General features: G+C 61.4%; 4 protein-coding genes across 5 annotated transcripts in view; all 4 read right to left on the reverse strand.

Annotated features, from left to right (window-relative positions):
• Window positions 1–572, reverse strand: part of N4BP3 (NEDD4 binding protein 3) — a 5,663-nt gene extending 5,091 nt beyond the window's left edge. Inside the window, exon 1 of the mRNA XM_015641465.3 lies at window positions 232–572. The gene's annotated coding sequence lies outside the window, so the exon portion shown is untranslated. The remainder of the gene's footprint in view (window positions 1–231) is intronic.
• A 2,467-nt stretch (window positions 573–3,039) lies between these two features.
• Window positions 3,040–5,545, reverse strand: B4GALT7 (beta-1,4-galactosyltransferase 7). Its single transcript, XM_015641526.3, has 6 exons — window positions 5,443–5,545; window positions 4,981–5,334; window positions 4,273–4,498; window positions 3,968–4,051; window positions 3,695–3,799; window positions 3,040–3,542 (listed from the first exon to the last, which is right to left on the reverse strand). Exons 1-6 carry the CDS (start codon window positions 5,487–5,489, stop codon window positions 3,387–3,389), a joined length of 972 nt encoding a protein of 323 aa, XP_015497012.1. The 5' UTR covers window positions 5,490–5,545; the 3' UTR covers window positions 3,040–3,386.
• Window positions 5,546–5,843: 298 nt separating this feature from the next.
• Window positions 5,844–9,556, reverse strand: LMAN2 (lectin, mannose binding 2). 2 transcript variants are annotated; one of them, XM_015641447.3, is made up of 8 exons: window positions 9,403–9,556; window positions 9,204–9,322; window positions 9,004–9,121; window positions 8,683–8,762; window positions 7,411–7,572; window positions 6,988–7,102; window positions 6,484–6,603; window positions 5,844–6,339 (listed from the first exon to the last, which is right to left on the reverse strand). In XM_015641447.3, exons 1-8 carry the CDS (start codon window positions 9,542–9,544, stop codon window positions 6,179–6,181), a joined length of 1,017 nt encoding a protein of 338 aa, XP_015496933.1. In that variant the 5' UTR covers window positions 9,545–9,556; the 3' UTR covers window positions 5,844–6,178. The 2 variants fall into 2 exon arrangements, with proteins under 2 accessions (XP_015496933.1, XP_033373597.1); XM_033517706.1 differs by lacking the exon at window positions 7,411–7,572.
• A 346-nt stretch (window positions 9,557–9,902) lies between these two features.
• LOC107210551 (ADP-ribosylation factor-like protein 3) lies at window positions 9,903–14,356 on the reverse strand. Its single transcript, XM_033517788.1, has 6 exons — window positions 12,595–14,356; window positions 12,083–12,226; window positions 11,877–11,993; window positions 11,717–11,767; window positions 10,820–11,005; window positions 9,903–10,741 (listed from the first exon to the last, which is right to left on the reverse strand). Exons 1-6 carry the CDS (start codon window positions 12,610–12,612, stop codon window positions 10,694–10,696), a joined length of 564 nt encoding a protein of 187 aa, XP_033373679.1. The 5' UTR covers window positions 12,613–14,356; the 3' UTR covers window positions 9,903–10,693.
• Between the last annotated feature and the right edge of the window lie 80 nt (window positions 14,357–14,436).

Raw genomic sequence — 14,436 nt, forward strand, 5'->3', positions numbered from 1 at the left:
GAGGAGGAAGAGGAAGGAGGGGGGCGGCCCGGCCGTGCCCACCAGCGGGGCGGGGCAGGGCGCGCTGGCGGCGTGCGGTGCCGACACTTGCGCTTAACCCCCCCCAATGGCGGGGAGACCCCCGCAAATCCCCCCAGCTACAGCTCCGGCGGCATTCGGCTCCCGTAACCCCCTGATCGGCGGGCTGGTACTCCCGGGTATCGCCCACCAAAGCTGCAAAGAAATATTTACTTCGTAGCTGCGGCGTGGAGAGGGGTCTGGACTCCGCAGGACACGCTCTGCGCCGTCCTCTGTGAGAGCAGCCCCGTGTGCCCCCCTGAGCATCCGCGGGCGGGCAGGAGCCCCACAAAGCCCCGGGGGACGCGGTGTACCCCCGGGGGGCTCTCGCCTGGCCCGGCGCCAGTGAGACGGGACACGCTTCATCCCTCTGAATCAGCGCTGCCACATCCTGGCCTGGAGCCGGTTTTGGCAGCCGCAGGGAGCGAGGATCCCGGCACGGGGTGGACCTGGTCACCGGCGTCCCGGCCTTCTCCGGGAGCCAGGACACCTGCGGCAGCTCTGCTCCGTCCCTGGGCGCGGTGCCCGTGCTCCCCAGCCCGGCGTATCCGGTGTGCTCGCAGCCCGCCGGCTGCCAGCTCCCCCCGCCGCACACCCGAGTCCTCAAGCTGTGCTGCCAGTGCTCTCCCACACACACACACTGTCCCCGGTCCCTGCTCGCCGGGCTCACATGCTGGCAGTGTCCTCGGTGCGCTGCCAAGGCACGCTCCGCTCCCCCGGGCCTCGGCCCCCGTTCCCCGCAGCTCCTGTGCCCAGGTGCGCAGCAGCACGCGTGGCCTCTGGACAAGGGAGCCCTTCCCAACGGAGCCATTTCCCATCCTGCTGGCCTCGGGAATGGGGCTGCGAGGTCCCGGGCCTCTGCCTGGAGCTCAGCCGTGAAAGGGCCCCCGGCAGCCCACGGGGACCGGCACCACGCACGGACCGGGCGGGTTGCGGTGATGCCGGGGGACTGCGAGGGGTGCTGGTCACGACCACCCCCCTCCTTCCCGTCTGCCCCGCTTCCTGCTCCTCCACGGGTGCTTCTGCCTGGGATAGCAGCTTCCACAGAGCCCCGGAGCTTGGCCAGGTCACTCCAGCAGCCAGGGATGCTTCTCCAAGCAGAGATGCTTCAGCCTCCTCTCACTTTTTCCCCAGTCCCCTCTCTCTGCTCAGCTCACCCCTCAGTGCCCACCTCTAAGATACTGCAGCAATTCCAGGTGTTCACCAGGAAACAGCTCCGGAACCACCCACTTTATAACAACCTGGCAATAGAAGCTGTGCCCACATCAACCCCAGGTGGCCTCAGCAATGGTAATTGGGACCCCCGAATGGGGGTCACAGTGGGGCAGGGCTGAGCCTCCAGGGACCCTCTCTGCCCCTGAGCATTCTGATGTTCTCCTTGGGCTTGCTGAGAGCACGAGAATGCTGCGAGGCTTTGGGCTGGGCTCTGCAGGGCTCCTGGGACAGCAGGCAGGGTGTTACCCATCTGCTGAAAGGCGATGGGGAGGGAAAAACTTCATCCCCTCCTGCTGGGCCATTGCCGATATCGAAGCGCGTGGGGGGAGCAGAGCCAAGCGACCTCCGAGTCACATTCAGGGCTATAAAAGGAAGCCGGGTCTCCAGCAGGGCGCCTCTTCCACAAAAGCAACCGGAGGATGAGGGGGCTGCGAGCAGAGCTGAGAAATAGCTGCCAGGCAGCGGGAGAGGAGCCTGGAGCGCTGAGCGAAGTGCGAGGTGTACATATGCTCTCTGTTTCTGCACAGCTACATCTTTATGAAACCTGCCCCAAATTGTGTCATCTATTTTGAACAGAGCAGAGAAATACTTTGATCTGCCTCCACCAGCCCTGGCAGCGGTTCAGGCACCAGGAAGGGGCTGCCATGCAGATGGCCAATCCCAAACCCGTGCCATGGAGAGGAAGGAGTGGGACTGCTGGGCCAGTATCTCCCTCTGGCTGCCCACAGCAAGGGCATGACTGGTCCTGAGAACACCTGTGAAGTGCACCAGCTGCCCAAGTTCACCAGCACCTTCATGCCAGATACCAGCAGAGTTTTGGAGCCACCAGGCTGGACAGGCCATCAGGAGCTCTTGGACAGCACTTCCCCTCATTGCCCTGAGGCTGGGCCTGCTGATTCCATGATGCAAATCAGATCCTCACCACCCTGCACCAGCACCTCAATCCCTGCCTCAGAGGCAGCCCCCCACACCCTATCCAAGGGCTCCAGATTCCTCTCCCAGCTCCAAAGCAGCACAGAGAGCAGAAAGCACCAGATCCCTCCAGACACCCCATCCTACAGCTCCTACAGGGTATGTGACCCCCATCCTTGGCACCGATGCTTTTTTCTCTCCCTCCCCCTTTCCCTCCCTCTCTCCCTCCTTCCCTCCCTCCTCTCTGGAGCTCCTTGTCTTCCCAGGATGGCAACAGCTTCTCTCTGGGGATGCAGAGCGACCACTCCAGGAAGTGCAAGCAGGAGATGAGGACAGAAGGGGCCAGGAAACGCGGAGGGCCTGGTGCCAGTGCTAGTGGTGATGCTGAACAGAGGGGTACTGGCTGTTCAACTGGCTCTACCCAGCCTGAGGAGACAGCAGCACCCAGAACGTGTGCCAAGACCCCAGGGGACACATCAGACTTTTCAATTCCCACCCCCCGACAAAGGCTGAGGCAGCACATGCCACAGAAGGCAGGCAAGGAAAGGAGAGCTCAGCCAGAACTCTCCTCACCCCAGAGAGGTCCTGGCCTACAAGTGCTGACATCCAGCAGCGCTGTGGATGCTGGGGTTTGGGCACGGCTCAACCACAACCACTTCCTGCAGTGAAATGACAACAGCTCAGCCCTGGGGGTACCTGGCAGCTGGAAGAGGCACCATCTCTCTCAGAGCCCATTTCAGACTGGCTTGGGCTCTGAACCAGAGCAGCTCAGAGCTCACCTGTCACACAGAGAGGAGCTGGGACCAAGCCAGAACAGGTGTGCTGAAGGAAGGTGAAGGGAACAGGAGAATGGAGTAGTGCCAGCACAGCCCAGGGCATTCACAACTCACAGGTGCCCTGACAGTTCTTTATTGTCCTGTGAGCTGCGTGGCAGCTCAGCCATGTCCAGCACAGGAAAACCAACTCCTGCACCTGCCCTGGGAGGCAGCACCGGCGCCTGCAGCAATACCAGCGAGTCCCACTCTCAGCCTCTTCTCTTCCTCCCAGCAAAGTCCAGTTCTCAGCCTCTTCTGTTCCTCTGTGTCTCGCCAGCACTGCCATGCTCATCCGCTGCAAAAACCCTGCCTGCTCCAGGCAGCTCCACGCCAGCCACGGAGTCCTGGCACCAGCACAGAGCACACGACTGGCACGCAGGGACGGGCTCAGCCAAACGTGCACCAGGGGGTCTCGTTTGTGTCACAGTCCAGCAAGATATTAAGGACGGTGCAAGGGGCTCCTGCCACACGCAGATCTGTCCGTGACTCGATTCGGTACCTCACGTTGTTCAGGCCTCCCTCCCGATCCACCTTGAACTGCTCCTGAGGAAGAGAAAGACTGCTCGGCCCAGGCTGGAAGGGGGAAGCACCCAGTGCCTGGGGAGGGAGCCAGAGCTGGCAGAGGAGGACATGAGCACGAGGGCTCAGAGCATGTGGTGACCACAGCCCAAATCTCCCTTGGCCACAGGTCCCACCTGCTTCTGCGCAGCGATGCGCTTCTGGTCTCTCTTCCTCCAGGCTGGGTCATGCAGGTGCTGGAAAGTCTCGTATCCAGTTGTGATTCCAGAGGGACGACGAACCTGGGAGAGGAGCAGAGCTTCCGTAAAGCTACTGGAAAACTCCTGCACTTGCTGCTGGAGCGCAGGGCTGCCTTCCCCAGACCCCAGACTGGGTGGCCACAGTGGGAGCCAGGTGAAGAGACATAAAAAAGGGCAATTTCAAACCAGGAGGGTGCAGAGACCCCTTACCTGGAGACCAGCTCCTTTGATACGCCGATAAAACTCATCGTCCTCCCGTCCCCAGCCCCAGAAGCGGTTAGACATGCCATTGCACTGGAACAAGAGCAGCACCGTACCAGCCAAGGTCAAGCACAACTCCACAGCCTCGGAGGAGCAGACACCAGCCCAGCCTCCCCTGTCCTGCCCCCCAGCAGCTCAGACCACAGGCTCTGTCCCCAAACCATTTTGACTCCTGTCCCCACTTCCCAAGTTCACCATGATAATGTCACAGCTCCTGCTCCAAACTCTCCAGGACATCCCACCCAGGAGCTCACCAACTCGTAGTGCTGCTTGGTGAGCAGCAGGATGCCACCCACATAGGTCTTGTAGTGGTAGAGAGGGTGCAGGTCGGGGGATGCCACGTGGAAGGGCCCTGCCTCCGGGAAGCTGTAGTCCAGGTTCTCGTTGAGGGGCAGGAGATCCACATCATGCATGGCGATGTAGTCAGTGTCATTGCCGCTCTCCAGGAAGCCCACGTTGATCAGGGATGCCCTGTTAAACCTGCCACGGGACTGGGGGCTCTCAGTGCCACACAGAGCAGCCACTGTCCCTGCTGTCCCCATCAATGCTCAATGTCTGACCGGTCCCCAAACAGGGACACTTGCAAACACAGCGTTCCACCCTGCAACTGCATCCCTGCTTCTCCCTGCACAGTGAGCTGGGGGCGACAGCATTTCCAAACACCCCATGGCCTGTCTTTGACTTCCAGAGTCCCCATGTTTGCTGCTGCAGACCTGTGACACTGAGGAGAAAGCTGAGATACCCAAGGATAAAGGATTCTATGCTAAGATTCTATTTTTGCTAAGGAAGAAGGAAGCAAATCACCACTTGGTCCATCTCTAAGCTCTACAACGAGCAGCTTTGGGGAGAGCATCACGCACTGCCCCTGACATCCCACTGCCCTGGTCCTGCGCTTCTCTGCAAGACCCTCCCAGCACTCACAGAGCTTTGGGAAGGACCCCCTTGGCACAGGGAGACGCTACCTGAAATGATCCATTTGGTTGAGGATGAAGATGCGGTGGCGGATCCTCTTCTTGCTGAGGAAGCGGTGCATGTAGGGCACGAAGGCCAGCAGCTCCTCGAAGCGCTCTCGGAAGGGCACCAGCAGCGCCAGCCGGTGCGGTCCCCACGACGGCTCCTCCTCGGGCGGCTGCAGCGGCGCGGGGGCCGGGCAGGGCTGCCGGGGAACCCCCCTCTGCTGCCCGCCCGCCGCCGGCCCCTCTCCCGAGCAGCTCAGCTGGAGCCAGAGCAGCGAGGCGAAGCCCAGCAGCAGCGCCAGGAGGAACAGCGGGAAGGCGGAGAGGCGGCCGGGGAAGAGCCGCAGGAGCGGCGGGGACCTGCGGGACGGCGCGGGGGTCAGCGCACGGTGGGACCCCGGCCCCTCCATCCCCCAGGTGCCCCCATCCCCCGGCAGCGTCCCCCCGGAGCCCGCCGGGCTCGCTCACCCTCCGCCGCGCAGCCGGAGCGCGTCCCTGCGGCGGGCCGGGCCCATGGCGCCCGCCCGGCCCCGCCGGCCCCGGGACACGCTGGCTGCGCCCGCCGCTCCCCCTTCTCCCCCGGAAACACGGCCCCGCTCTCTTCCGCCGACGGGGCGGGACGGAGGCGGGACCGGCCGCCGGGGACATCCCCTCCATCCCTCCCCACCGCCGGGGCTCCTCCGGAAACCGCGGGGACACCCCAGCACATCCCCTGCAGGTGCCGGGGAGCGCAGAGCCCCGCCCGCGGCTCCTTCGGGATCCTCCCAGGACTGCCTCCCTGCACCCCCACCAACCCGGTCCCAGTTCCTTCAGCACCCCCCCGCAGCAGAGCCCCCCTTCTCTCCCCATCAGACAGAGTCAGAACCACGGGTGGTGTCAGTCCTTTAATGCCCCACTCGCATCCCCCTCCCCTCAGCCCCTCATGTTCACACCTGCCCCAGGCAGCACAGCAAGTCCCAGCAAGGCAGAGGGATAGCTGGAAAAACCGGGGAGCAACCTCCGGGCTCCCACACCGCAGCTCTGGGGAGCCAGCAGGCATCACCCCCCTCAGTCCAACCCGTGGGAGGCCAAGGGCCAGGCGGGGGTTACAGCCAGACAGACAGGTAAGAAAATACTTCTGGTAGTTCTCAGAAACAGCATTTAGAAACCACAGTTTTTTTACAGCGCCCCATAAAAAAAGATGGGTTTGGGCACAGGTGCTCCACTAGTAGAAACGCTTGTTCCGCTCCTGGCGTTTCTGGAAGACCACGGCTCCCACCACAGCGCAGACAATGATGCCCAGCAGTGCACAGAGCAGGAGCAGGAACACCTTCCAGCCTGTCAGTGGCCCGCTCCGGAAATTCCCCGTTGGGTCATCCACGTTGTCTGGAAGGGAAAGAACAATTAGAGAGACCAACAAAACGTTGGTTCCTGTGGAGTTTTGCCAGGTGTCGCGCCTTCACTGCCTTCCAGAGTCCAGCCCCGACATCCCAGTCCCCCACAGAAGGTTTCCAAAGTCCACAGGCTCACCTTTGGGGGATTTAAGGAGGCTGACTTTCGGCTCAATCTTGGTCCAGTCAACACTCTCATCTTCTACAGGGTGCTCCACCATGAGCTGGAACAGCTTCATCGAGATAATGTCATGGTTGTCTGGGGAACAACCATGAGCACCAAACACCATCAGAGGCTCTGAGATGTCCACACACTCGGAACACCCCTCAGACCGTCCAGCCACGTCCAGCCTCCTTCCCTCTCAAGCCACCCTCATCCCCAGGTATCAAACTGCAATCCAAAGATGTTCCTTAGCTCTCAGGTGCCTCCTTTCCCCAGCCATGGGTCCAAAAAGGGTTTCAAGAGCCCAGTGAATAATTCAGAGAAAGGAAGCCACGGAAACTATCCAGTACATCCAGTGTTACAATCACAGAATTTTTAGGGTTGGAAGGGAGATCTGGAGATCCAACTCCCCTGTTGAGACAGGGTCACTTAATCCAGGCTCCAACCACCACGTGTTTCCCTGAGCAAAGCCCCTCTCACCAGAGAGATCTCCAGTGCCAGCAGAAGCACCAAAGAAGTAGCCAGTTGGCAGCTGCACCCCTGCAATGTCAATGCAGTTCTTCCATTCATTCTTGTCTTCCACGTCAGTCATCACCTGCAAAACCAGGAGAGGGTCACAGCAGGAATGTTCAGAACCATGGGACAGGGTCCAACCTCCCTGCTCAAGCAGGGCCCTCCCAGATCACATAGATTGTGTCCAGATGATTCATTAGTATCTCCAGTGAGGGACACTCCACACCCTCTCCAAGCAATCACTGTTGGCACACCACTATCGCACCTGGCTGCACACCTCTTTTGGAGCTGGAGGTGCAGAGAGGCAGTGGCTGAGCCTGGAACACCATCTCCAGCTCCTGGTAGAGCCAGCCCTGCCCCACCTGAAATGCAGGCCCCTGTGGGTCTCACCGTGAGCCGGCCCCGGGAGTAGCGCACGGCCAGGAAGGTGTCGTGGTTCTGGTTGCGCAGGTCAGCGGAGCACCCGGCCAGCTCCGTCCAGCGCCCGTCCTTGCTGTGGTCGTAGGTCAGGGAGCCGTTGTTGACCATGGCCGAGATGTAGGGGAACACGCGCTGTGGGGACAGACAGCGCCTGCTGGAGCTCCCGGGGGCACAGCCAGAGCCGCATGGGGAGCACGGCACGGCGGCAGGGCCAGGGGCAGCCATGGAGCACAGGACCACAACACCAGGGCTGCTTCTCCACCTAAAGCTGCTTCTGAACCAAGCCAGAGCTGCCTAAAGCAGAGCCACCCTTTCTGACCTCCCATTTCAAGACCCCCATCCTGTGATTCTGTGAATAAACCCACTCTGTACTCCATGGCCAGGGCAAACAGACTGTCCCATGCTTGCAGAGCAGCTGGGTAAAAATCCCAGGATCATTTAGGTTGGAAAAGACCTCTGAGAGCATTCAGTCCAACTTGTGACCAATCCCCACCTTGTCAGCTAGCCCTGACTGCCACATCCAGTTGTTCCCTGAGCACAAGACCCAGAACGGACAAAAATCTCACATAAGCAGCAAAACCACACACAAGGTTTTGTGATCAGGGGATTACCTACACCAGAAGAGGACAACTGGAGGCAGGAATTTACCTCCCATGAGCATCAAGACAACAGGGACATGGGTCACTTCCAGGTGCTTTATGACTGAAGTATCACAGTTTTGATGGTACAAACCCCAAAGCAGAGTTTTGCTTTCTCACAAACACAGAGCAGGACTGAAGAAAAGGATCCCCAGCCCTCACAGGACTGATCTATCTATGGCCATGAGGAATTCTGGAGCAAAAAGGCAGCCCAGGAGTTTCTTTCAGGCACAGACAGGTTGCAAAGAGAAAATGAGGGCAGAAACATCATTGAATGAGTAGTATCCAAAGCACAAAGGTCAGGGAATGACACTCAGGATGAACATTAGCAGGTGATGCTGGGGTTACACCAGCTCTGTGCCTGCTCTCCTGTACAGAGATGATGCCTTGGAAACATCTGTGTAGCCAAGAGCAGCACAGCAAAGAGCAAGGAGCTTCTTATCTCCATTAACACACACAAATTTTTCTCTTTACCAACTCCCAGGACAGGAAGAGCAAACCATACTCAGCTAAGGAGAGACTTTTCCTTGGATCAGGTGAGAAGCACTTGGAGCAGGAAGGGAACAGCTTGCTGGGCACTGCACAAGCAGCCAGGACCACTCACCTCTGTTGCTTCATCATTGGGATAGGTATCAAGGAAAATAGCCAGTCCATGGAAATTGTCCTTGCTGCCAAAAACAGGACCTGGAACAGGGCAGAAGAGTGGAGAGAAGAGACAGAAGTAAGTCAGAATTTGTGCTCAGAGAGTTCTGTGCTGTGCAAGCTGCTCAGTGCCGAGCAGGTGGCTGAGGGCACCTGCTGCCCGGGCAGAACACACGGGACACGTCACCCCAGCCTAGTGAAAGCAGAGCGGGGGAGCTCAGAGGCGCTCCCTGGCCAGCTGCCTTCCGGGCCAGTGCCGTGGGCTGCGGGCCAGGCCACTGACCTGGCGTCAGGCGCTCCTGCGTGTACCACAGCGCCAGCCCATCCCCGTGCAGGTTCTTCTTGCCGGCTCCGTGGATCTTGAAGTGGACGTGGAGCTCCCAGTCCTTGAGGAAGCAGGGCTGTGGGAGAAACCCCAGCGGCGTCAGGGCATGGGGCGGCAGGGCCGTCCCGAGCCCCCGCTGTCCTCCCCCGGGCTCTCACCACGCGGTTCCAGATGGAGCCCTCCCGACTGCGCTCGTCGGGCGTCAGGCGGACGTACTGGCTGGTGACCATGGTGCTGCCCTGGAAGTCCCACAAGGGCATCGCGGCGGAGCCCGCACCTGCAAAGGGGCGAACAGAGCGCGGATCAGCCCGGGCCGCTCGCGGGGAGCCTTGCGCGTTCCCCCGGCCTCGTGCTCACCCTGGTACGGCTTCATCAGCGAGTGCTCCCGCTTCAGGTGCTCGCTGTTGCCATCCGTGAGCTCGGCGGGCACCGGGCGCGGCCCGGCCAGGGCCAACAGCAGCGCGGCCGCCGCCACCAGCCCGCCCGCACCCGCCGCCATGCTCCGCTTCCGCCTTCCGGCGCTCCGCCCTTAGCCCCGCCTCGCAACCGCAACAGCCAATTAAAAACCGTCGCTTAGCGTGGTCCCGCCCCTGGGCGTGAGCGGCATCACTGCCCGCCTATTGCAGGGGAGAAGGGCGGGATCAGCGGGGCACGCAGCTCCCGTTGCGCGGCGGGAGGCGGGAGGCGGGGGCCTGCCGGGAAATGTAGTCCGCCCGCCTTCCCTGGGCCACCTCACGTGCGCGCCTCGTGTCGCCCGCGGGACACGTGACCTACCCCGACGGGTCCCGGGAACGGCCTCGGGAACGGCCCCGGGAGGGGCCGGGGAACGGCCTCGAGAACGGCCCCGCGAGCCTCGCCGGGCCGCACAGCAGGAAGGACAGGCCGAGGCAGTGTGGACATCACAGCAGCTTTATTGAGGCTCGCAGGGCAGCCCCGCGCCGCTCCCGCCGGTCTCCCCCATCCCTCCGCCAGGGCAGCCGTGGTGGCCCGGGAGCAGAATCTCCCAGCCCTCCGGATGGGCACCGCCCCCCAGGCCACAGCAGCCCCGGCTGGGACACAGTGCTTGTCACAGGGGTACAGGGACCCCGCGGTGGCACCGGGCAAGGACATCCCTCCGGGTCACTGGTCCCGTCTTGGTGCCTGCCCTCTGCACCCATGGGGGCTCCTCTGGCCAGCGGGAGGTGCTGAGCAGAGGCTGTCCCGAGCCACGGGACAGCACCAGTCCCATCCTGGGGGAGCACGGGGGGACACAGAGGTGTAGCCAGCGCCGTGTCGGGGTGCCCGGTGTGCCTGGGGCACTGTGGGGGTCACAGCAGCCCCTGCGGGGTGTGACAGCAGCGTGGGTGGACAAGTCCTGGGCAGGTTCTCGTGCTGGAGGTGTGCAAGCCCTCAACACGGTGGGACACGTGCTTTCCTCCAAAAGCACCGGGGCTGCAGGGGAGTCAGGGGGTGTGAGGAACCCGTGGAAGCCCAGGAGGCAGGGAGAGGGAAAGCCAATTGATTAGTGGAAGACTGTGCGGGAAAATCATCAGAACATGGCAATCTGAGGCTCAGGGCCCAGCCGAGGCTCCGGGGGAGCCGAGGGACCAGGGGGATTGGCCATGGCGTAGGGACCTGCAGCTCAGTCCCATCGGGCACTTTGCAGCTCTCACTTCTTCCTGTTCATGATCTGGCTGGAAATCCAGTTCATCCCATCCTGGAGGGAAGAAGGATGTGAGCGCAGGCCCTTGGGCCCTCTCCCAGCTGTGCAGAGCCCACAGGCCCCCATCTCTACCTGCACCCCTTCCCCAGACAGGGCTGAGCAGGCCTGGATCTGCCATTCCCGGTCCCGGTAGGTGTGGAGGCTCAGCCCTTCTGCGATTTCGGCTGCGGGTGCTGCAGTCACCAGGTCCTGCTTGTTGGCAAACACCAGCAGCGGAACCCCCGTGAGGGACTCGTCCTCTGTGAGCTCTGCCAGCTCCTGCCAAGAGAGAAGCTTCTCCCAGGGCTGCTGCCCTCCTCCACAGATACCTCAGCCCTCCAAATGCCTCATCCCTTCTCTCTGGTGCTCATGGCAGATAAGGAAGCTGTGAGGTCTTGACATTCCAAAGGAGAGAAGCTCCCAAAGGAGCTTCACCTCCTGGAACTCCATCAGACCAGGACCCACATGCAGGGCTACTTGAGGACTGAAACCCTCCCAGCACTGAGAGCCCTGGGCAAAGGGCAGCTGCGGGAGGCTCCTGGCAGTCCTGAGCTGTCTGGCACGCCCACACCGCCGTCTGGTGCCAGAACAGCCGGGGCTGGCACTTGGAGTCTCACCTTCCCCTCTCACAGCTTTATTCCCAGGGTTTGTAACTGAATTTGCTGCTCATAAACCTTTGTTTGGCTGTATCACTAACCTGGTGGGGTGAGATGAGAGCTGGGAGGGGGGTCACTTTCACCAGGGACTGTCACCCTTGTGCTAGGCACTGGAGCATCCCAGTTCAGGGGAAGCTGGGCCATGGAGTGGGGTATCTCTGCCTGCTGACACACTGATCTTGAGCCTTCCCACAGAGCTCTGGGGACAGCATGCCCCCCCTGCAGCACTGCCCCACAGCTGAGAGCAGCTTTGCTTCCTCATCCCCAAAGAGCTGGTGCCATACAGATCCGAGCCCCAGGACCCCAGAGCCACCCCTCACCAGACCACTCATACCTGCCCTGTCTCCTCGAAACGCTTCTGGTCAGCACTGTCAATGACATAAATCTACCGTGGGGACAAAAGGGACAGTCAGGGGCTCCTTCTTGCCCATCTGCACAGCCCTTCTGCAGGGCCCATGCAGCATGCACAGGGCTGGGGGTGCTGCCCCACTCACCAGCAGGTCTGTGCTGCCCAGATACTTCTTCCAGTATGGGCGGATGGAGCGCTGCCCCCCAATATCCCAAACATTCAGCTTCAAACCGTGGGAGTGGACACTCTTGATGTTGAATCCCTGAGCGGGGGCACAAACCCTGGGGTCACTCAAGGGATGGGTGGGACCTGAGCCCTCCACCACCTCCCATGGCCCCCAGCAGCACCTACCTGTGTGGGGGTGATGGTGCTGACCTCCTCGGACGCCAGGCGCTTCAGCAGCGTCGTCTTGCCCGCGTTATCCAGCCCCAGCAGGACGATGCGGAGCTCCTGCTCCGGGGAACCCTTCAGCTTCTGGATGACGGAGAGCAGCCCCTGGGGGCAGGGGGTGCTAGGGGAGCCCTGTGGGGTGCCGGGTCGCTGCAGAGCACCCTTGTTTGGGAGGGGGGAACTGGGTACACTGTTGGCTTTGGGTACCTTGTGTCTATGGCCTGAATGAGCACCAAGGCCCAGCTCCCAAGGTGTTCATGCTTGGGGTGGCCCCACAGCAGATCTGCCCAGCCCCAGTTCCCCCCTCCCCGGCTGTGCAGTGCCAGCCCTGGGACCACTCCCAGCTCCTGGGCAGGCTGGGGGGACATGCCCCAGGCAGAGCCCTACCCTGCCAGCCCTCCTGGCACCACCACTGAGAGCTGGTGCAGCACACCCCACCTGGAGCTGGTGGGATGTCACCGGACCCCACTTACCTTCTGCACATCACCCATGGTCTGGGAGTCGCTCTGGCCTGCAGCACCGCCTGGGGAGCTGCCAGGGGCTCCTTCCCGGGACCCGCCGGCAGCTGCGTGACTGGCACGCTCCCCAGCCCCGGGGGAGGAAGAGGATTACGGGCTCCGGAATTAGCTGCTGTTCCTCCATTTACCCACAGCATTAAATAATGCCCTCGGCAAATCCTCCAGCCAGCTGTCGCCCCGCCGTCGCCTACCCCCGGGATAAACCAGGTCCCCCTGGGCTGGGACACTGGGGCACCGGGCATCCCTCTCCCCGTGGGGCAGGGGTCCCAGCCTGGGAGGATGCTGTGCCCAGGCACAGGGCTGACACAGCCTGCCACACTGGGACACCTCACGTTGAGACAACACCAGCACCCACAAGCTGTCCCCATGCAGGGTGGCAGGAGAAATAGCTGAGCCTGCTTGAGGCCACGTCAGCGACTGCCACAGCTCCCCAGTGCTGCCCCAGGGAAACCACCAGGCCCTGGAGCAGGTTGAGGGCTGGGTTGTCAGCAGCTGGAGCTTGGGGATGACACAGAACAGGGGTCCAGAGGGGCTCAGATGCATTCCCCAGCATCCCACCCACAACCCAGGTGGGGTGAGGGGCTCATCTGTTCTCCGTTTGGACTAAGTGCATTAATTAAGCAATGTCTTTGATTCCTGCATGCTGCAGTTCTGTCCTCAGATCAGGTTTCCCAGCAGAGAGGTTATCCTTGCGGTGAGGACCGTGAGTCACGCACTCTTGGAGAGACATTTTTATTTATAACTCTGGTGGCAAAGCCAAGCCAAACAACACAGCCACACTCCCACAAAGCAAAGGGGAGCAGCATGATAACCCCTCATCCCACTGCTGCTCCATACAGTGGCAGGGGGCAGAGGGGCAGCCAGAGGTTCCACCCTCTGTTTCCCCCACCCAGAGACCCTGCCAGGGTCTCTGCTTGTGCTGCTCTGGTTTTTTCCTGATCACGGTGGGAAAGCTTCATTTTTTTCTGCATAGATCTGCACCCAACTTAATGCTAGGGTTCTGCTTTTGATAGGTTAATCACCCACCTTATGTCCCCGTTATTAGCATTTTCCTGAGCGGGTTGCCATGGTGCTCTGTGGTTTATCCTGCGCTGCTAGTTACTGAGATTTCCTAACAAATAACCTAAAATATCCTCCACTGGTTTGTGGTTGCTGATCAGCATGGAACCCCGACCTTAGGAGATGGGCAAAACTGCTTAGGCATCAGTTTGGTGACTCCAAGCTGCACGTCCACTGCTCCTCTCTGCCAGCTTCTGCCAGCACACACAGCACAGGCAGCCCTCCCTGGGGCCAGCCCCAGACCCTTTGTGACCAGGGCAAGTGGCACCAGGCTGGTGGCAGTGTGTGCTGGGCCTGCTGATGTCCCTCTGCCCCTGGACCCCCCTTCCCTGGGATGATGCAATGGCCGGGAGAAGCCCCCTCAGGCTGCCCAGGCTGCAGGGAGTGGGGACAACAGGGTGGTGACCCCAGGGCAGCACAGCCGTGCTGGGAACGGAGCCTGGGATGGGATTGGGAACAGGGGTGCAGATGGGGATATGGTCACGGACGTAGATGTGGATGGAGACGGGGATGCAGGTGGGGATGGGATCACGGATGTGGATGCAGATGGGGATGGGAATAGGGAAAGAATGGGATGGGGATGGGAAACAGGGATGCAGATGGGAATGGGATAACGGATGTTGATGGTGATGCACGGGGATAGGGACGGAGATGCAGCGGCGCCGCGGCGGCTCCTGGCTCGGAGCTGGAGCCGGTGCCCACCGGGGCGGTGCCGGCGGCGCGGGGCGGGCGGACGGC

This window comes from Parus major, chromosome 13 (assembly GCF_001522545.3).
Source record: "Parus major isolate Abel chromosome 13, Parus_major1.1, whole genome shotgun sequence".
Lineage (NCBI taxonomy): Eukaryota > Metazoa > Chordata > Aves > Passeriformes > Paridae > Parus > Parus major.